General features: G+C 41.7%; 1 protein-coding gene across 1 annotated transcript; it reads left to right on the forward strand.

The window, feature by feature from the left end:
- The first annotated feature begins 2,496 nt into the window (after window positions 1-2,496).
- Window positions 2,497-19,860, forward strand: TAF7L (TATA-box binding protein associated factor 7 like). The gene is made up of 14 exons (XM_088028971.1): window positions 2,497-2,755; window positions 5,744-5,811; window positions 6,632-6,710; window positions 8,015-8,148; window positions 8,806-8,827; window positions 8,897-9,001; window positions 9,248-9,303; window positions 12,415-12,456; window positions 13,257-13,404; window positions 13,743-13,856; window positions 14,486-14,716; window positions 14,914-15,026; window positions 16,202-16,261; window positions 19,819-19,860. Exons 1-14 carry the CDS (start codon window positions 2,497-2,499, stop codon window positions 19,858-19,860), a joined length of 1,473 nt encoding a protein of 490 aa, XP_087885097.1.
- Window positions 19,861-22,663: the final 2,803 nt, after the last annotated feature.

A 22,663-nucleotide genomic window follows, 5' to 3' on the forward strand; every position in this document is an offset into this window, starting at 1 on the left:
ACAAAATACTTAGTAAGGAGCTTAGCATCTAATAAGTGCTCAATGAATGTTAGCTATTATTAACCTTAGAGTGGTTTCTGGCACATAACTGAACACATTTCTGTTGAAGGAATACATGCAACTGCATATTTGCTATAATGATGAAATTGGTCAAAGTCACAGTTGGGGGAGAGGATGGGGTCCAGAAGAACTTATTGGAAAGATAGCAACATGACAGAGCAGAGCCCAGAAATATATTCTGTATCTATTTGACAATATGATAATATGCATATGACAGGTTTTTTATCTGTACATCAGTGCTACTTCTTGGATCAGCTCTCTTCCAGCAAGAGAAACCACAATTTTCATGCCCTTTTCCTTCTTGCACATTTCATCCCCTTTTCCTTAAGAAGGGGCTGGAAATCTGGCAATAGAGGAAAAATTACATATATGTATGCCTGTATCTTTTTTTTTTGTATGCCTGTATCTTAAGGGTAATTTTCGCCTCCTTCCATGAAACTCTTACCATATTTTAAGCATCTAATAAATATTTAAAATCTAGTCTGGCACGTGAGATTTTCAACTAACATTTGTTGGATGATTGAATTTATACATGAGCAGTTACTGTTCCCTTCCTCTACCTATAGGGATGTTCCCCATAACACTTCTGTCAGAGTACTATTTTTATTTATCTACTATTTATATCTGACTCTCCTCTTTTAATGTTTTTAAAGTGATCTCTACACCCAAGTGGGGCTTGAACTCAGGACTCCCAAGATCAGGAGTCACATACTCTACTGACTGAGCCAGCCAGGCACCTCTCTGATTCTCTCTCTTTTTAAAAAAAAATTTATTTATTTATTTATTTATTTGATAGAAAGAGATCACAAGCAGGGGGAGCTGCTGGCAGAGGGACAGGGAGAAGCAGGCTCCCCCTGCAGAGCCGGGAGCCCTACATGGGGCTATCCATCCCAGGCCCCTGGGGTCATGACCTCAGCCCCAGGCAGATGCTTAACTGAGTGAGCCACCCAGGTGCCTCTCTGATTCTCTTTTTAAAAAAGTTTTGAGGGGTGCCTGGCTGGCTCAGTCAGTAGACTCTTGATCTCAGGGTCTTGAGTTTGAGCCCCACAATGGGTGTAGAGATTACTTTAAAAAATAAAAAATAAAAACCTGGGGCACCTGGGTGGCTTAGTAGGTTAAGCCTCTGCCTTTGGCTCCGGTTGTGATCCCAGGGTCCTGGGATCAAGCCCTGTGTTGGGCTCCCTGCTACTCAGAGGAGAGTCTGCTTCTCCCTCTGCCTGCTGTTCCTGCTTGTGCTCTCTCTCTGTCAAATAAATAAAATCTTTAAAAAATAAAAAAAAAGTTTTGAAGCAGCTTTCAGTGTTACTGCACAAGATAAAAATAATTAGAGGATTGGGAGAGAATATGGTTATTTATTTTTACTTTTTTGAAGATTTTATTTATTTATTTCACAGAGAGAGAGAGACAGCGAAAGAAGGAACACAAGCAGGGAAAGTGGAAGAGGGAGAAGCAGACTCCCCTCTGGGCAGGGAGCCCAATGCGGGGCTCGATTCCAGGACCCTGGGAGCATGACCCGAGGGGAAGGCAGATGCTTAACGACTGAGCCACCTAGGCACCCCAGAGAGGTTATGGTTATTTAAGATAACAGAAAGATCAGCATATGCCAATAAAGTTCACAGTGGTTGGAGGTGGGTTGTAAAATTGGTTCTGAGCTTCCTAGCAGCTATCACAAGGAAAGTTAATTACATTAATTCACATGGTCTATGATTCAAAACACAGTTACTCAGCTCTTTCAGTTACCAAAAAAGGAATTTTTCCTTTGAATTATTTTTTCTAGATTTTATTTATTTACTTGACACACACAGAGAGCGAGAGAGAGAGGGAGAGAGAGAGCGCACAAGCAAGGGGAGCTGCAGGCTGAGGCAGAGGGAGAAGTGGGCTCCCGCGGGGCAGGAAGCCCTAGGTGGCGCTGAGCACGCAGGACGCCGGGGTCATGACCTGAGGCAGACGCCTAACCCACTGAACCACCCAGGCGCCCCCTTCCTTTGAATTATTAAACAACTATTGTGTGATATAAATGCCTTCAAGAATATAGTACACTACATGAAAAATGAGTTTCATTGGTCTATTTTGTATTACAACCCTTGATAATAAAGATCAGTGGATGGATTCCAAAAGGGACCAAAACAATTTTGTCTAGGTCTGAAACTTCGCATAATTTAGCTTCACTGAATGAAAATCTTACCCAGAAGAAATGACTGTCCAATAATGAGTCTTCCAAAAATATTTATCCCATATGATTAAGTTTAGATATGTATTAGGCAGTAGAGATTTCACCGCCATCATCTTTAACAGGCACCAGTAATGTCCCTTAATATTATCCCTATGTCTTTAAGGAGGATAGCTTTGACATCATTTTTTTTTTATGAAAGTTCTGGAACCTTCAGGGTCACATGACTAAATAGGAAGCCATTTTAGAAGCTCAAGGAGTAGATCATGGAGCACCCTGAGGAACAGCCTCCGGACCTGTTAGAAAATGATTCCACACCAACAGTTTCAACATTAGAAGTAACCGGCTCACAAGATCCCCAAATTTCTGTCGACAACGGGGCTGAAACCGTCGGCATCCAGGGCGCCGAAAATGCCAGCTGCCAAGTCACCCAAACTGCTGTTGACCATGTCACCCAAGCGGACGCCGACGGCAGCACCCAGGCTGGTGCCACAGCTCCTCCGGAAAACTTACCAGAAGGGAAAGGTAAGGGGCCTTATTTATTTATTTATTTATTTATTTAACATCACAGGTTAAGGATATTTTGGGGGAGAAAACTGCTAAAAGTTTATTTGAACTGAGACCCTTTAGGAGAAATAAGCCGTGTCACTAGTGTCCCTGTCTGAAAGACGTACAGTGGTGACTCTCTTGAGGAGAAGAGAGCAGCTAATTAGGTGAGAGTAGTTTGGGCGCGGATTCCAGTTGTTTAATGGTTGTGTGGCGGCGTATTTGTCACCAGGCGAGGTCGTCTCGCCAAGGAACAAATCGGTCCAACCTAACGGCTTCGACGAGCAAGCGAATGTACCGCCCCTTTTACAAATATCACTGTGTACCGCTAAGACTCCCGCGGCCGCCCCGAAGGTCAATTCCCTGTAAAAGGAGTTTGTCTGGAAGCTTTGCTCAGCAAGGTCCCCACCGCGCTCAGCGCCTTTCAAGCCTCCCTGCCCCGGCACGCGGTGAACCGGCCGCCTCCTCGAGGCCACCCGCGGGTCCAGTCAGGCCCCGGCCCAGGAGGCGTGGCTAGGCCGGGAGGGGCGGCGCGCGCGGCTCCTACCTGTCGCCACGCCGTCTGTCCGCAGCCCGCCTCCACGCCCGCTGCCAGTGGGCCCACTCACGCCCTCGCCGGAACCCGCCACCCGAACCCAGAGAAGAGAGGCGGGTTCCCCCCCCGCCTCCCCCCCCCACCCCGCCGCGCAGCCTTTCCGGTCCTGGCGCGAGTGAGCGGAGCCGCGGGTGAGTCGGGGCCGGCAGAGGGTTCCCCAGCCGGGTCAGCGCCCAGCTCCCGCGCGCCGCACTTCCCTCCCCAGCCCGCCTGGACGGCGAGGCGCGAAGGCTCGGGACCCTGGGCCCCGCGGGAGGCTTTCCAGGGAAATTGGATCAGGGCCTAGGAGCTGGACTCTTCCTTGGAAGCTGAGTGCCCCTGGGATAAGGATGGAGTGGTCATTGCCTCCAAATTGCAGCCAGCGGCTATGAACTTGAGAAAATACCAATTTAGGCTTGTGCTGACTTGTGCTGCCTGGAGCATGCTGTTAGGCACCCTCCAGCTAGCTGTAATTCTAATTCCAAATCTGATTTCGCTGAAACGAGATGGAGCTGGGGATGAATGGTGGAGAGCGGTCCTGTTAGTTTAATTACTTATCAGAGTGCTTGTCTGAAAAAAAAAAAAAAGGATGCCTTTTCCTAAAAGAAATACAATACACCGGGTTCATTGGGTAAATGAAAGTAAAAGGTAAAAAATTTTACAAATAATTAAAACTCATTTCAACTAGGGTCGTCCACCTTCTCTGAAATAGTTTTGATTCTTACATTCTTTCTTAAGAGAGGAGTTGCCAGAAAGGCCTTGAAATGAACAAAAAGCCCTAGTCCTAGTTCTGCTGAAAAATCTAAAAGTTACTTCTGATCTGATAAAATCTTGCTTAGCAGCTAGTTCTTCAAATAATCTGTATTTCTGCCCCCAACCTTGTATTTGCTACTTTTCGTTCTGTTAGGCAGTGTGCCCAGCCCCAAGATTTTTATTTAATTAATTTTTTCCTTATGTTCACAGTTTCTCTCACTCTCTCTCTCTCTCTCTCTCTCTCTCTCTGTGTGTGTGTATATATATAACTTTATATAAGCAGGAAGAGAAGAATTGACTATCACAAATAATCAAATTTCTCTCATCCTGGGTGTCTCCTTTTCCACGGCTGACCTCTCTTTTGCTTTCAATGCCTTTCTGGTAGTTTCTGAAGTCATACTAAAGGACTGGTGAATGATTTCACCATAATAGGGTCTCAGACTCACTTGCATGTGTTTTTAAAAATGGTTCCAATGCTTTTAAGTGAGATTCAAATGGTTTACTGTGTATTGGGAGTATTGGGAGCTGTGCTTAACTGGAGATTTTAATCTAATTTAAGGTATAATATTTTATAACTTGGTGTACAGCATAATGTCCTTAGAGCATAGGAAGACCTTGTCAGGTTTCATAAGTGTATATTGCTTTCTTTCCACCTTTTGAGAAAAGATTTCCTCAGAAGTGTGAGCCCAACATTCAAGTCACTTACAGATATATCCCAAATAGATGGAAAGTAAAATTAAAAATAAAGATGAACGTTGATGAGATTATTCACTTTACAGAAGTTTTGTTTTTGTTTTTTTTTTAAATAAAGGGATCCATCTTAAGATTCCTTTAAATAACTTTTAGGGGTATTTCAAGTAAGTGGTGGTTATAAGGATTAAATGAAATAATAGATCTAATGCACTCAGTGATGTGCCTGGCATATAGAAGGTACACAGTAAATGTTAATAATGAGTTGATTAATTGGGTTTTCTGATCTTTCATATCACCCCTTCAAGAAAGTGTCTATTCCATGAACCTAAGTGTACTCATATGGATGGCCTAGCCACAAGAACTGGACTCCTAACTTTTCTCCAAGATAGCCCAGGGCCATTGATGCTGACTTTAGAGTTGTAAAAGCTACCTGCGCTCCCATGGGCTTAATTCCTACCAATCCGTTTGGGTGAATGAAATATTAAAAATTACGCTCTTTCCTTCAAATCATCATAGAACATTTCTGCCCGTGGTTTTGGTTGATTTTGGCCTTTGGTTGGCACTCTTCCCTGCAGAGGCATGTAGTTTGCTTCGGTAGCCACCACTGAGTTGATGAATTGTGGTCCTTTACCTAAGAGTCTAAGAATATCATTAAGAAGACTAAATCATGTTTCATAACAACTATTACTTCATTTGTTATCATGTAATTTGGACTATCCTTGGAAAGTCTGCAAATATTAGAGGGGAGATAAGGTGACTTTTAGAAATAATCAAGTTATGTCAAATAAGATACTTCAGAGCTGTGCACAAGTCATTCCAGTGAGGGTTATGGGCAAGATCTTGTATAATGTAACCAGTGCTACCAGAAGTGGTCAGCAGAGGGAGCAAGACGAGTTTTTGGTCACTTTTCTGTCGATTTTTTTGCTTTCATGAACTCAAAAACAAAGAGATGAGTAAAAGCCAGGATGAACCTCCTCACGAACTTGAGAACCAGTTTATATTGCGTCTGCCTCCGGTAAGAAACCCTTGTATCTCAGACCAAATATCTTCAGTGCATATGTATTAGCTCTGCTTGGATTCCGTGGTATTTCTATTTAAGATATGCTATAAAAACTAAGAACATTTGTTTCCCAGGAATCACACTCTATTCAACAGTCCTATCCTAGTGTGTACTCTTTTAGCAGAATTTTTTTCATCCTGTACATGCTGCCTATCATGTGGGCTGATTTCCTGGCAAACGGCTGTGACAGTGAGGGATTCAGTCACTTACCAGAGGTGCTAACAGCCTGTTCACTGGACAGCCAAGATAAGACTCTTAAAATCCTTTCTGTCACCTCCAAAGGGGCAGTGAGAAGGACCATCACTATTTCCTCAAGTTTATCACCATGCCAGGCTGTTGAAGCTCATCTTAACATTGTGCTAGGGTCTCTTCTCCCTTTGATACCTGCATTCAAGTTGTATTTAGTCTAAGAAAGCTATATTAAAGACGGGTTTCAGAAAGGTATTTTCCCAATTAGGGCTACTTAATATACCCAGTAAACTGCAGCTAAGCCTTTCCTTAGCAACTACAACTGAAGGGCAGCCGTGAGAGGCAGGAATGTAGAGCTAGAAGAAGGCTTTAACTGTAGCTACTAAGAAACAACACTGAGACTAGAGTCAGCCTCATCCTAACTTGTCTTACACAGTGCATGGTATGCCATGGTGCATGGCATTGTTCTTAACATTTGGCAGGTTTAAGGCTTTATTTAAGGGAGGACTGTCTGTGACATATCTCTTCTATTAGTTGCCAAGTAGACAATTCATCCTTCTGATTTTAAAACCTCCCTTCTTTTTAGGAACATGCATCTACTGTCAGGAAGATACTACATTCTAGAAGTGTTGCCATGAAGGATAAACTCAAAATTGACTTATCTTGTAAGTAGTGACTGTCCATTTACCATACATTGAACAGTACTTTATTCTGGGATTGCTATGTGCCAGACACTATACTACATACTAAGGATATGACAAAGAACAGAATATGGTCTCTGCCTTGATAGACTCTAAGAAGTCTTAAGAAGCTTTAAGTCACTTTCACAGCTTCTTACTGAGGAAAGGAAGTAGAAATTATGTAATTTGAGGTAATTATTATAGTGTGTATAAGGAAAAACATGGGGGCCAACTGTGTGATTTGTCTACTGCTGTTTGGCTTTGTGATTTCTAACTGTCCAGGGGAATGACAAATGAATACTGTTCTTTGTTTATAAAAGTGACATATCCTTCTCTCTTTTAAATAATATTTATTAGGTGTTTTAAGTACAGAGAAGTATATAAAGAAGAAAATTTAAAATGGTCTATAATACCATCACTCAGGTAGCCCTTATTAACATTTTTAAAAAGGTAATACAAGTTCATGGTTGGAAAATTCAAATAAAATAGAAGAGTTCAAAAAGAAGAGTGAAACCTCTCCTTTGCAGTGCTCCAGTGTTAATGCCAAAGATAACTAATAATAATTGTTTCTCCTTGTGTTTCCTTACAGACAAAATTTTTATGCACAATACCAACATTTAAATCATCTGTATCTTTAAAGTTACTTTAAAGAATTAAAGACACAAAAAGAATCATGTCCAACATCACTCTGCATTTTTCTTTTTCACTTACTATTAGAAGATTTCACTTGAATCTTTTTGTGTTAAAGGACATTCATGTTTGAGACATCTGGGCAGGAATCAGGGTTGTCAGTATATGAATATATATATATATATATTCCTACCATATATGGATATTGTGTAGACTAATAGCTTTGTGAAGGTAACTAGAGATTATAACTTCAGATTTACTAGCACCATTCTGGGATCAACCCTTCCTTCACTCAACCCTTCACTCGACATACCCATTTGCAATGACATAAGTGAGTGCTTATGATGGTGTCAAAATGAATGGGTTTGAATGCAGTTTGCCTTTCAGTAGGAGAATGAAACGCTTACCACTTTATCTGCATTTAGTTCACAGTGATTACAAAGAAACTTAGCTACTTTTGATCGAGTAGCATAAACATATACCCTGCCTTCTTTTCTCTGGGAAGTTACTGATTACATACACAATTCTAGCATTATGAGAAATAGTAGAGTTCGCTGAAAGACTAGTCTGTCCCACGTAAGTCTTCATTACTCAAACTCTAGGAAGCTTAAGAATGCATTGGGAAGATGTCAACTTTAGTTTTTCCTACCTCTCTTCAGCTGATGGACGTCATGCAGTTGTTGAGGTAGAAGATGTCTCACTAGCTGCAAAGGTGGTTGATTTGCCATGCGTTATTGGAAGCCTGAAAACTCTTGATAAAAAAACTTTTTATAAAACAGCAGATATTTCTCAGGTATGGACGAGTTTTCTTAATCTACTAGCTCTTACATTGTTCAAGGGATCCCTTTCTCCCTACCTTTTCTTTCAGTGCTCCTTCCCACTTGGTGAACGGCTGCTTATCATTTCTAATTCCAGCTCAATTGCACAGGAATACAATGTCATGTTCTGGTTTGGTGTTTGAGCCATAACTTTTGACTACGTAATTTTATCCAAATAGCTTTTAGATAATAAAGGTTTATGTTTGCCATTTATAATGATTTTCATCTGAAAAAATGAGGATCTGGGATCTTCTTCTGAACTTTCTGCTAGAGCAAGATGCTGTGAACTCTGGAGATTATATTTGTTCTTTTTCATCATCTTGTGATTTCTTGTTTGTCTTCTAAATCAAAATGCTAAGATATATTTGTTTTGAACATATTTCCTCTGCAGTGGTAAGCATTTGAGCTAAAACAAACAAATAAATAAAAAGAAAACCCAGAATCCATATACAGTGCTGCAGAGACAGAGAGAATGAATATGTATGTATATTAATACTTGGTTTTCTGGAAATGCCAAGTAACATTCTCCTTACTTCTGTGCTCCAGGATTTCTGGTAGTAAAAATGATCACGATTCATTACTAACCCAAGATTTGTGGCCGTAGTCAACTTCTTTATCTTTGTTAAATGTAGATGCTTGTGTGCACTGCTGATGGTGATCTCCACTCTCCTCTGCAAGAACCAGTTACCTCTACTGATCTTAAAGTAATCAGGAAAAATGAAGGTGATCTCCACTCTCCTCTGCAAGAACCAGTTACCTCTACTGATCTTAAAGTAATCAGGAAAAATGAAAGAGAGAGACAGAAAAAATATGTCTGGAAGCATGGCAGTAAGTCACCAGCCCCTTGCTCATTCTGGCTGACTACATTTATCTGCTGAATCCTAATTACTCGTGAGCCAGGGACCTGTTACCACACTTAGGTGTTTGGTTCGTTAGGCATCCAGACACTCTTAAAGGAACAGGTCATGTCATGAGCTAGTGGCTTATAGCGTGACCTTTCTCTTTATCAAATTCAGGTAGATGTGTGACTACCAACAGTCATATATACATTTCACCATGTTGAATTTATTTTAGTTACTCCACCACTTAAGAATGTCAGAAAGAAAAGGTTCCGCAAAACAACAAAAAAGGTTAGTTGCATGCTACTTCTGTGTCTACTGGGTGGATTGGAAGAGGATTATGAGTGGGGAGGAAAGGGAGACAGTCAGTTGGGGATTAATTTGTTCATTCCTTTATATGTTCAATAAAGATTTATTGTGAGCTAAATGCCAGGCACTGTGTGGTAGCAGTTGGGATTCTATAGTGAACAAAAACCAGACCTGATCATTTAGGGATCTGGATGTGTCATGAATTTGAAACTTCTGCTAATGCTTTCAGTTTTCAATTGCAAGACCTAGTTTCATGGTGAACCCATCTAGAACCTGAGAATTGAGAACTGTGGTTATATTCCTAACCTTACCTCAGACTTGTAGAACCTTGGGCAAGCTACAGGATTATTGTGGCTTGGCTTCTTCTTTTTTAAATTAACTTTTGATTTTGAAATAATTGTAGGTTCACATGCAGTTATAAGAAATAAAAGAGAGATACCATGTACCCTTTATCCAGTTTTCATCATTGTAACTTTCTGCAAAACTATGGTACATTATCACAAACAGGAAATTGATATACAATTCACCAACCTTATTAAAATTTCTCCAGTTTTACTTGTACTTGTGTTTGTGTGTGTGTGTGTGTATGTTTAGTTCTGTGCAGTTTTATCCCATGTGTATGTTCGTGTATCTGCCTACACAGTCAAAATACTATGCAGTTCTGTTACCACAAGGATCCCTCATCTCACCCCTTTTTAAAAGATTTTTTAAAGACTTATTTATTTATTTTAGAGAGAGAGAATGAGTGGGGGAAAGGGCAGAGGGAGAGAATCTTCAAGCAGACCTACCGCTGAGTGTGGAGCCTGATGCGGGGTTTGATTTCAAGACCCTGAGATCATGACCCGAGCTGAAACCAAGAGTCAGACGCTCAACCGACTGAGCAACCCAGGTGCCCCATTGCCCTTTTATAGTCACACTCATCTCCCTCCTACCCCACTCCCACAATATCTAACCCCTGACAATCACTGTTATGTTCTCCATCTCTGTAATGTCATTTTCAGAATGTCATATAGATGGAGTCATACAATGTGTTACATTTAATACTGGCTTCCCCCCCCCCAACTAAACATAATTCCCTTACGATCCATGCAAGTTGTTGCATGTATCAATAGTTCGTTCCTGTCATTGCTGAGTAGTATTCCATCGTACGGATGTACCACAGCTTGTTGAACTGTTCACCCATTGGAGGACATTTGAGTTGTTTGCAGTTTTTTACTATTATAAATAAAGTCCCGAGCTGGTTTTTGTGTGAACATAAGTATTTGTATCTTTGGGATAAATGCCCAGGAGTGCAATTGCTGGGTCCTCTGGTACTTGAATGTTTAGTTTTGTTTTGTTTTCAGAAGGGGGAGGGGCAGAAGGAGAGGGCGAGTGAGAATCTTTTTTTTTTTTTAAGATTTATTTATTAGAGAGAGCACGTGCAGGTGGAGGAGGGAGGAGCAGAGGGAGAGGGAGAGATGCAAGCAGGCTCCTCACTAAGCGCAGAGCCTGATGCTGGGCTCCATCCCCCGACCCATGAGATCACAACCTGAGCCGAAACCAAGAGTCAGACGCTCAACTGACTGTACCACCCGGGCACCCTGAGAGAGAGAATCTTAAGCAGGCTCCATGCCCGGTGAAGAGCCCAATGTGGGGTTTGATCCCACAACCCTAAGATCCTGATCTGAGCCAAAATCAAGAGTGAGACGCTTAACCAACTGAGCCACCCAGGTGCCCCTTGAATGTTGAGTTTTATAAGAAACTACCATACTGTTTCCAAAGTGGCTTTAACATTGTGCATTCCCACCAGCAGTGTACGTGTGATCCAGCTACTCTACATTCTCATCAGAATTAGGTGTCTGTCACTATTTTTTTTTATTTTAGCCGTTCTAATAGATGTAGTGATCTCATTGTGGTATCAGTTTGTATTTCCCTGATAGCTAATGGTGTCAAATATCTTCTCATATGTTTTTTTGCCACCCATATAGTTCACTTTAGTGAAATGTCTGTTCATGCCTTTTGCCCATTTTCTAAATGGATTTGTTATTATTGAGTTTTAAGAGTTCTTTTAATATTCCAAATACTAGTCTTTTGTCTGTAGAAATTTGTAGATGTTTGCAAATAGTTTCTCCTAGTCTATAGTTTGTCTTTTCATCTTCTCCACAGGGTCTTTCAAAGAGCAAAAGGTTTTTGTTTGGTTAAGTCCAAAGTATTGATTTTTCCTTTTAAGGATCTTCCCTTTGTGTCAAGTTTAAGTACTCTTTGCCTAGCCCAGATCCTGAAGATTTTCTATTTCTTTTTTTCTAAAGTTTAACATTTTCCATTTAAGCCTGCAGTCCATTTTTTAGCTAATTTTTGAAGGTTTTTAAAATTTATTTGAGAGAGATAGAGAGAGATTGAGAGAAAGAGTGAGGGGAGGGGCAGAGGGAGAAGCAGACTCCCCACTGAGCAGGACCCTGGGATCATGACCTGAGCTGAAGGCAGATGCTTAACCGACTGAGCTACCCAAACAGCCCTAGTTCAAGGTTCATTTTTTTTCTTGCATTTTGCATGTCCAGTTCCTCCCACTCCATTTGTTAAAAAGACTATCCTTCTGCCATTGTATTTCTTTTGCACCTTGTCAAAAATCACTTGAGCATATTTGTGCGTGTCTGTTTCTGGGTTCCCTATTCTGTTCCATTGATCTATATGTTGATCCTTCTTCTGATATCACAGTGTAGCTCTATAAGTCTTGAAATCAGCAAGACTGTTCTTTATTTTTCTTTGTCAAGATTGTTCTAGCCATTCTAGAGCCTCTACCTTTCCACATAAATTTTAGAGTATGTTTGAGGTTTAGAAAAAGTTTTCTATGTCTATAGAAAAACTTGTTGGAATTTTGGTAGGAACTGCATTAAACCTATATAGAGATCAATTTGGGGAGAACTGACAGCTTTATTGCATTGACTCTCTCACTCTATGAAGAGAGTTGCCTTGGCTTTTCTACTGTCAGTCAACAGCATGTACTGAGTGCCTACTAAATATAAAACTAAGTTAAGAATAATTTTACAATTCTTTAAGCTTTAGTGAAGGAGAACAATCATAATATAACTTCATTGTTTGTGTTTTATTTCGTAGCTCCCTGATTTCAAATCAACTGAAGAAATCAGCTTTCCGGAGGTAGAGCAATCATAATATAACTTTATTGTTGACCCTTGGTGGGTTTTATTTCATTGCTTATTACTTTCAGGTACAAAGAAACCATAAAGGTTACTTTTAAGCCTGCCTTTTCATCTCTAACTGCTGCTGCCATGCACAGACACTGAATTTGATTCATTTAAAAATGGATTCATTGTTTAATGTGTGATACCTCCTAGAGGAAAAGATACAATTTGGCTAGTGACTCTGTATTCTAATCTGCTTTTTTTTTTTTCCTCTGGTACTTATTTTAAAAGCCATTTCTTGGAAGCCAGGGTTCACTTTTACCAGCAGTTGTTTGCAATTGCTTATTCCCCCTCAAAGTTCTAATTTCTATTTGTGGCATGACGAATTGGTTGCTGTGGAGATAATTGTCTAAAATTGGATTTAAGGGAGAACATGTAGCTAAGACCCAGTTTTTATAGGAAAATCTTTAATAATAAAGATGTGGAGAAGTGAACCTTGGGAATTTGGATCTTTAGACCAAATTACTGTTAAATAACAAATAAGGAATTGTAGTTCTTTGCCAACATAGGTCAGGGCAAATAATTAATAACCGAGACCCAAGGCTTGTGCCTCTGAGAGAGGTCTTTAACACAGAGTTGCAGATTGAAAAGATTAAATGTCTCAAGTAATATGTTTGAATGGGGAAAAAAATAAGTTTACTGTACAAAAACCTAGACCCTGGTCAAAGATTCCTTCATAAATAGCATTATTTAAAGTTGAAATTTGGTTGTATGCATGTTGAAGAGGCCGAATTATTTGAATTTATTTGTATGTAGGAAGAGGGCATTCCTGCAAAAGACAGGGTGGTAAATGACCTTACTGGTATTCCCCCTTCCCCCACTTTGGTTGAGTACATCGAGTCTCCCGATGTGGAAAAGGAAGTGAAAAGACTCCTGTGTTCAGATGGTGAAGCTGTCAGTGCTCGTATCCTTTTATACTAAATATTTTCCATGTAGTCTCTTCCACCCCACATGCACTTGCTGACCAAGCCCTCACTTCTGGTATTTGTGTGCGAATTGTGATGTGTGGAACTTAAGATTTTTTGGAGGTGTTATTTCCTAGCTAGGAACAGTAAATTCACATGATAGAAATGTATTTACCTGTGTGACTCAGTATAAGGTACTTCTTCATACTAGGAATTCAGATACAAATGGCCTGAAGTTGGACTAGATTAAATAGCATTTTCAGCTGGAGAGCCTCTTCCCTTTCAACTGGGCCTTCTCCTTTCTTTCTGCTTGTTCCTTGACTGACCCACCTTTCAGGATGGGAAGTAATTGGTGAAGATGAAACCAAGGAAATAGAGAGTCAAGGCTCTATCCCAGGCTTTGCAATATCCTCAGGAATGAGTGACTATAAGCAGGCTCGTATCTCATCAGGTATGTCTATAAAAGTGAAACAAGAGCTTCAGAAAGCGCAGGTGTTGACTGTGTGAAAGGCCAGTCTCCATAGACTTACAGGCCAATCACAGAAAAAAGGAGGCCTTTGCCCCCCTTTCCTCTTATTGGTCCCTCAGTGCTTCAGGGGTTTTAGATTGGTGTTCTAATCTCCCACCCATCCCTGGTATCCTAAATTCCCAGAGGCCCTTTGATACTCTAAATGTCCTGATCATTTTTTTTAAAGATTTTATTTATTTATTTGAGAGAGAGAATGAGAGAGAGAGCACATGAGAGGGGGGAGGGTCAGAGGGAGAAGCAGACTCTCTGCCGAGCAGGGAGCCCGATGCGGAACTCGATCCCAGGACTCCAGGATCATGACCTGAGCCGAAGGCAGTCGCTTAACCAACTGAGCCACCCTGGCGCCCCTAAATGTCCTGATCATTGAATGCATGAATGAATGTTAGTGTTTTGCATTTTCTGTCATTGTTCTAGGAAGGGGATAATCTTCCATCAAGAGAATTATTTATAAAATGCATCGGTTGAGTGAATTTGAGGGGAGGGAGTATAACTGCAGCTAGAGTGGGAGTCATCTCATAGAGTTTTATCCTTCTCTTCCTTAAAACCAATAGACTTTGGTATGCTTCAGGAGATGTTCAGTGATTCTAGCAGTAACAGTGATGAGGAGGAGGAGGACGAGGAGGACGAGGAGGACGAGGAGGACGAGGAGGATGACTATGATGATGAGTACGAAGTTGAGGAAGAGGAGGACGATTATTATGAAGAGGATCTGGAAAGGGCGCTACAGGCCAAGTTCTTTGCATCTGGCCAGTATGAGGCAAAGGAAGGAGCCAGTTCAATAGGTAGGTTACAGAGGAAAACCAAAGGGGTGGCACAGAGTGGGTGGCAGTGCTGAAGATGGACTCTAAACATGTGTTAGATGCAAGGCTAAGTTTGAGAAGTTATTGCTGAGATGTGTAGTGGAGTTTTAGTTGATTTTGATCTCAGTCCACCAGTTTAGGCTATATGTTTAGATAAAATTTCTGTCTATCTCCGTTAGTCATGGATATTCAGAAGCAGATTCATTACATGGAGAAAAAGCTCCAAGAGATTCGATGCAAAGCACAAAGACAGAGGCATCTCTTAATGAAAGTGGAAAACCTGATGCTCAAGGTAAAGTCCTGTTGGCTGGGATAAAGATATCTTGAAATCTTACTTTCAAAATCCCATCTTTGTGTTTCTACTCATGTTATGTCTGTGCGGCATTCTTATTCATTTGCACACCTAAAACAACCTTTTAGAAACCCCTAATAGAACATAACCCTATTCCTTTTACCTGAGTAATTTTGATCATCTCGCATAAGCAATTTTGGGAAGAGACCCGGAGACCTGAGATGATAACTACCGATATTGAGCATTTGTTATGTGAAAGGCACATAAAGAGCTAACCATTTTCCATGTATCATCTCATTTCATCCTTGCATTCCTGAAATACAGGTACTGTCACTAGTCCTAGTTTATAGATAAGGAATTGGAAATTCAAAGAGGTTAAGTAACTTGCTGAAGACCACAGTAAGTGGTAAGACATAGATTAAGTCCTGTTGTTTGTACCAAAATGTATTCATCGCAGTGAAAGAAAATTAACTAAATTCATTTTTAAATGTTATGATGCATGCCTTAACAGGAATAATTATCTTGCTTTATTTTTGTTAACACATATTTCAACCAAAGGAAAATTTATGTTTAGACTATGTTTGCATCCTTTTTTATAGTGAGGGAAATTCTGAAGAATCTGGAAAATTCCTTGCCAGATTTCATTTTTTGGAGAGCTGTAGTCATCAAAATGGAGCAACGTGACACAGAACTGTACCTCTTTAGAGTGTTGTCCTTTAGAATAACCAAGTGAGATGATAGATGTGGACACACTTTGGAAGATACAGCTGTATGGTATTATTATGATGTTGCATGAAGTACTATTTGGGAATAGTACTATTCTGCCCTAGTGCAGGGAAATGAATGAGTCAGCATCAAATTCCAAGCCAGTTTTTTAAATAGTTCACCACAGTCAAAGGATTTGTGCTAAAACTAAAAAAAAGGTGCCATGAAGGCACTCCAACCATTTATTTTAGGGCAAGAAAAAAAAATGCTGTGTGTAGGGTTATAAAATCCAATCAGATGGTTCTGTAGTTAAGGGGTACAAGTTGTTAGACTCTAAATCCTTTAAAAAGAGTGCTCTTGTGTTACAACTGACCATTTTCTTAACAAATTATTTGCCGAACTCTTTGTTTCGCTTGGTTCTCTTTTCCCTTGAAACTCAGCATTCATCATTTATGCAATTTGTTTTCCAGAGTCATTTACAGTCTGTCCTGGAGCAGCTTAAGTTACAGGAAATACAAAAAAATGAGCAGGTGAGAAGTGTGTTTTCAAACCACCCGGGAAACATTTGATACAAAGACTTCCCCACCCCCCCCCCAGGGTCATTTCTGGCCGCTCCTGTCACAGGAGGAGTAGTGGCCAAATCTTCTAAACGAAGGGTAGCAGGTCGGAACAAGGTTTTTGTGAAAATTCACTCATTCAACAGATATCAAATGTGTATTAAGTGAAAAGCACAAGCTGTACAGACGGCGTTGAATAAGACAGAGCGCTTGTCCTCATGGAGCTAACTGTCTAGCACAGAAGACTGGCAGTGAACAAATTATCAGACAGACCTAAATGTGCAGATCGTGAAGAAGTGCTGTGAGGGAGGAAGAAAAAAAACTCCGTGGTTCTATTTGAGTAAACAGAGTCGTGCATTAAATTGAATTAAATTAAAATGATCGGCCTTTCTGAGAAAGTGATATTTCAGCTTTGACCTACAGGATAAGTCCAGGTAAAGAGGGAATGGAGAGCCTCTTGGGTGAAGCATATGCCAAGTCCCACACTGGGAAAGAACTTGGCCTCTTGGAGGACCTCTGGAGTATTTAAAGCAAGGAAGAGAGTGACTTAACATGAGGTTGCCGAAGTAGGCAGAGGCCATAGCATATGGTCCCTTGCAGGCCATGGTGAGGAGGATGGGTTTTCGTGTGAAGTGTGGTGGGAAACCCATGAAGAGTTTTAAGTGGGAGAGTCACATTTACACTTGATCCTAGCTGAAAGGCCGAGAAGCGATAGGAGGGTCACATTTAATTTAAGCTTTTTAAAGAACATGCTGATTATTATCGGGATGGATTATGGGGGGGCAGGACTAGAGGCAGGGAGACCACTTAGGAGGCTGTGTGGTGGTCTCTCATAAGAGGTGGTGACAACTTGAACTAAGGTGGTGGTGGTGGATATGGGAAGAATATAATATTTTTTAACTGCAATAAAGTTTCTATGACAGCTTTGTTGAGATATAATGCACATACCACACATTTAAATTGTACAGTTCAGTGGCTTTTAGTATATTCACAGAATCGTGCAGCCATCACCACAATCAATTTTAGAACATTTTCATCACCCCAGAAAGAAACCTGTACTCATTAGCAGCCACTCCCCATTTCTTCTGGATTCCCCCCACCTGCCGGACCTAGGCAACCACAAATGTACTTTCTACTCATCTATTGTCCCTATTCTGCTTATTTTATCTAAAAGGAAACACATAATATGTGGTCTTTTGTATCTGGTTCTTTCTCTTAGCGTAATGTTTTCAAATTTAATCTATGTTGTGGCATGTATCAGTAGTTTATTCCATTTTGTGGGTGAATAATATTCTAGTATTCCATGGTGTGTGTGTGTGTGTGTGTGTGTATGTGTGTACATACCATACCACACATACCATGTTTTGTTTATCCATTCATCCATCGATGGACAGTTGGGTGGTGTCCCCTTTTTAGCTATCATGAATAATGCTGCCACAAACATTGATATATGAGAGAATGTATTTTAAAAATAGAATTGATGGGACTTGGGTCAATTAGTGGGTGTTGAAGGAAGTGTTAAGGATGCATGCCAGATTTCTAACTTGAACAACTGTATTATTTAAAGCCACAAGAGATTGAGCAGAGTGCAAAGAGAAGAGGGTAACCTGGGATAAGTGAGGGTCAAGTAACTGTACGGAAAACGTATGCTGACTTCAGCCCTAGAAAATTGAGGGTAACAGTTTTAAAGGAACCGGAGGTCATATGCTGATGGGCTTAGCTTGAGGCTCTGAAGGTAAAGACACCATCCCTCATCCCCACTCCGCATGCCAGCAAGGCGAGGGGAATTCTTCCATATATTCCCTTCCCCTCAGCAGATCACTTACCAAGTACTGCTTATAAACAACCATGTGAACAATTAGTGCCAAATTGCTTTAGCACCCACCAAAGTCTTTGTTTTCATCCACATAAATAGTATTGGGGAAGTGCCATTTTCAACACAGAAATGTAGCTGTAAACTTGATTCACCCACAGTCCTTTATGTTAGCTCATTTAGTCAGCGTAGATGGATGCCTGCCTTAAGCTAGGTTCTGCAGGGAGGTACATACAAAATGCTTACCACCCAAGTCTCTGTGTCCATCTGGGGAGAGATCCATGAGAGGGACAGGAATTTAAAGGAACGAGGGCTCACTTTTGTCCATAGAGAATAGGGAAAGACTTCATGGAGAAATGGTGTTTGGCTGGAGCCTTCAAAGGTGGGCAGGGTTTTAATAAGGGTATAGGGAAAGGAGGGCGTTCTATATAGAAAGCACAGTGGCTCAGAGGTGCTGTGGACAGGCTAGAGTTGAGACTTTAGGCATAGGGCATAATGAGCCATCAAAGCTTTTCTACCCAGGGAGTAACTCAGGAAGACTTCTCTGCCAGCAGTAGGTAGGAGAAATTAAGAGTGGAGAGAGACTAGAGGAAGATCCAAGTGATAGAAGGAATCAGAGCTTAGCAATTGATTGGATTTATGGGGCAAAAAGGAGAACAAAGAGGAGTCCAAAGCCTGAGCACCTGGAAAATGGTATGGCACTAACAGAAGACACCAGGAAGGGGATTATTGGGGGCGTTGTGGGGGGTTGGTGGAGAAGGTGATGAGCTAAATTGGAAGCACGGTGCATGAGAGTAGAGGTTGGCTCATGCAGAGAAATGATCATTGAAGCCTGTGGGGATAGATGAGTTAGCCAGGGCGACTGTTTAGCAAGAAGTCTGAACCTGGGGGTGGTGAGAGAAAGAGCCCACAAAGGGGAAAGAACTGGAACAGTCAGTGGTTGTAATCATGTCAGCATTTGAGTGTAAAGAGCCTCCAAATTACCGTAGGAAGCAATTCTAGTAATTCAGTAGGTGATGTGCAGCATAGAATCATTTTATAATGTTCCATTCCTTTCATTTCACAGAATGAAAATCTACACTTGGTATGGAGTGACCTAAATTGAGTAATACTCAGAGACAATCTTTGTCCCAAAGATAGTATACCTCCCTTAATGTTATTGGTCACTTTGCCATTTCAAGTAAAAAAAAAAAAAATTAAATCCTATGCCACGAAAGGTTCAGGACTTCTGACTTAGAAAGACCCAAAACAGCTAGAACATCATCAGGCTCCTGACTGGTCGGGTCTCTGGCTCGGTTTCTCAGTGTCTCATAACATGGCAAGAAGCAGCAGCTAAGACTAGTTTAAGAGTCAGTGTGTTCAGGGGGACAAAAGGCTATCCCAGCTGCTTTATTTTCTGACTCTGAATATGGCTACAGTGATCCCCCTGTACACTCTTCCCAGAAGCCCAGAGTCTTAATGGCAAGCATATTTCATTTTTAAGCAGGTTCAACTTTAAAGCTTCCTTTTATAAGTCTGGCGCAATAAAAAACCACATTCAACATTGTACGTGCATTCTCAACCATGTGCTGTGCTTTGGAACATTGCAAGACTAAGATAACCTTATAAATACCAAGTCACAGTAGTTCTTTTTGGTTCCTACAAGTAAATTCTAGATCAAGTAATGGAACTTAAGATTTCAGATGACTTTTTCACATTTTCCCGCCTCTCCCTACAGCTCATTTCCCTACGGGAACAATTGAAATATTTTTTGAAGTGAGAGAGCCTTCAGCCTGGCCCATGAGCCTGGGATTCACTGTCTAGACCGCTGAAGACTGGATGAATTGTACGTGTTTCTGCCCCTTTTGTTGCCTTATGTTGAGTCATTTGTATTTGTTTATCTGAATCTCTGTTTGCTAGTCAAATTTGGAGTTTAGCAGGTTGCGTAGAAAGGGACAGAATATAAAAAAGTAGTAGACCTAAAAACCCAACTCAGTATGAAACTTTGCTTCTCTTTATCAATTTGAGAATTGCTTATATTGCTTCTGTTCTGTTGGTGCCATCAAATGATTCAGCCATGCTTGCCAAAGCAGATAATCCAGCTTGAAGGCCACACAGTGGTTTGCACATGTTTCCAGTGCCCTTCTCCTGTTAATTTTAAATATTTCCTAAGACATAGAATGAATCATTTCTACCAAAGGCTAGGACCTGCCACAGTGAATTGAGTGCCTACCTCGCAGCAGTTAACACTGGGTTTCGTCCTGTCTCTGTTAAGGTAATAGGAGCTGCTTTCCTGCTCAGGGATGATTTCTTGCTGCTGCTATCTTTGTTCTGTTGCATTTTTAGGATTGTGTCTGGTTATTATTTGCCAGCTAAGAGAATAGTTAGAGCAGAGATGAAATTCTGAGCTGTTACCCTTATTCTGAGCCTCTTCATCCTAACCCCTGCCAGTAAAGGTTAGGAAAAATCAAATGCCTGTGAAGCCTCCCTTAAAAACCCTGGGTGGGTTTGTTTGTCTTCTGCTGTATTGTTAAGGTTTTCTGGTTTGTGTTCTTTAAGCAATAAATGAATTTCTCATTTTAAATGGATTGCTGTCACTTTATGAAACTGCTCCCATGAGGAGTGCACTCCTATCCAAAAGGAAAACTGGAGAGACAGGCAATAAACTCTTACCATTAGGAAATGACAGAAGGGGGCGCCTGGGTGGCTCAGTCAGTTAAACGACTGCCTTCAGCTCAGGTCATGATCCTGGAGTCCCCGGATCGAGCCCCACATCGAGCCCCACATCGGGCTCCCTGCTCAGTAGGGAGTCTGCTTCTCCCTCTGACCCTTCCCCCTCTCATGTGCTCTCTCTCTCTCTCTCATTCTCGCTCTCTCAAATAAATAAATAAATAAAATCTTTAAAAAAATTAAAAAAAAAAAGAAGTTATGTAAAGGAAATGACAGAAGATGGTGTCCGTACTGGGGCATCCTTCTAAAGAGCCCTTGGGATAACTCCTAATGAACCAAGCAAATCATCTCCTATCAACCATCTAGCACTGGGATTTCGAGAAAGAGTATAGAGAAGTGATAAGAATGGCAGCTCCCGTATTCGCATCAAAGTACGTTGTAGTGGAAAGAACACAAGGTTGGAGTCCTGGCTCTGCCATTCACCTTGGGCAAGTCCCTTCACCCCTTAGAGCCTCTGTTATTTTCTCATCTGGAAATCAAGGGTGATAATGCTTATGGACCAAGAGGCATCTGGGGGTTTTCCGGAGGTCGTCCAGCTAGACCCAGGTCTGGTCCCAATTGATGGAGTCAGCGCTGCTCTAGGAAATGTACTCCCAGGTTTTCTGTGTCACTTTTAGTGCTCCCGTTCCAAGTTGAAGTTAATAAGTCAGGGGCAGTGAAGAGCAGGTCAGTATGTATGGGCAGGGCCTGTGGAGGAGGATGGAAGACGGAAGGAATGCTGGGGGCAAATGCAGGGAAGAAGTGGGACTAAGGGGGCTGGACATGTTGAGGGCAAATGAAATGAAGTTAAGATTAGGAGAGAAGTTAGAGGACAGCTTGAAAACCAAGATGATATAAAAACGATTTTTTTTTTCAGGGGCGCCTGGGTGGCTCAGTTGTGCGTCTGACTCTTGGTTTCTGCTCAGGTCATGGGATTGAGCCCCACGTCAAGCTCCATGCTGAGCGTGGAGCCTACTTGGGATTCTCCCTCTGCCCCTTTCCCTGTGCTCTCGCGGTCTCTCTCTCTCACTCTCGATTTTTTTTTTTTCCAGAAACCAAGGCTTTAAAAGATGAGAAGGAGAGTGGGAGAAAGGAATTGAGTGTCAGAGGCAGAAGGTGTGGGGGAAGAAGCAAGGTTTGCAAAGAAGACAGGCCTTCCCAGATGAAGGAAGGCAGGGGACTGGAGCAGAAACAGATAGAAAGCACCCTGGGGACATGGCTGGAGAGACTGAGGCTAGTGAGGTGGCACCTGGAGGTGAGAGAGGTAGAAGCGCCCTAGTTCAGCATCTTGTCCAATACTACAGCCCAAGAGCAGCCAGAACTGTGCTGCCGAGAGGCAGGATGGAAGGGAAGACAGCAGCCAAGGGGCAAGGGCAAATCCACGCATCGGCAGTGACCTTCCATTCCCTCTGCTGCCGCATCTCACTGTAACCCAGGGTAACTGCTTCACCACTGCCCTCCAGTCACCCAAGGCTTACGGCCACCCTGACTCCCCACCTTACCCCCTCCCCCCACACACACGTGATGCCTCATGAAGTTTTCTTTTTCTACAGTCCCGTGATTCTGAATTTTGCATGTTACAGACCTGCGCTGGCCAATATGGTATCCACCAGCCACATTGCGAGCTTCGAGCCCTTGACATTTGGCTAGCTCGAACTGAGACATGCAGTGAGTGTAAAATACACACTGGGTTTCTGCAGGGGAACTGCTCCGGGCTGGGGCCCTGCCGACCTTGCACTATTAATTAAGACAGGACACGTAGGCGAGGCTCCACTGCAGGCTGCCCCTGGCCTTGGCAGAATGCCCCGTGATCCTCCCGAAACACGGGAAGATAGGCCATCTCATGAGAAGTCGCTGCAAGACCATTTCTCACT

The sequence above is a fragment of the Eumetopias jubatus genome, unplaced genomic scaffold, assembly GCF_037043125.1.
Source record: "Eumetopias jubatus isolate StellerSeaLion01/CBP00866 unplaced genomic scaffold, mEumJub1_p1.0 scaffold_11, whole genome shotgun sequence".
NCBI lineage: Eukaryota > Metazoa > Chordata > Mammalia > Carnivora > Otariidae > Eumetopias > Eumetopias jubatus.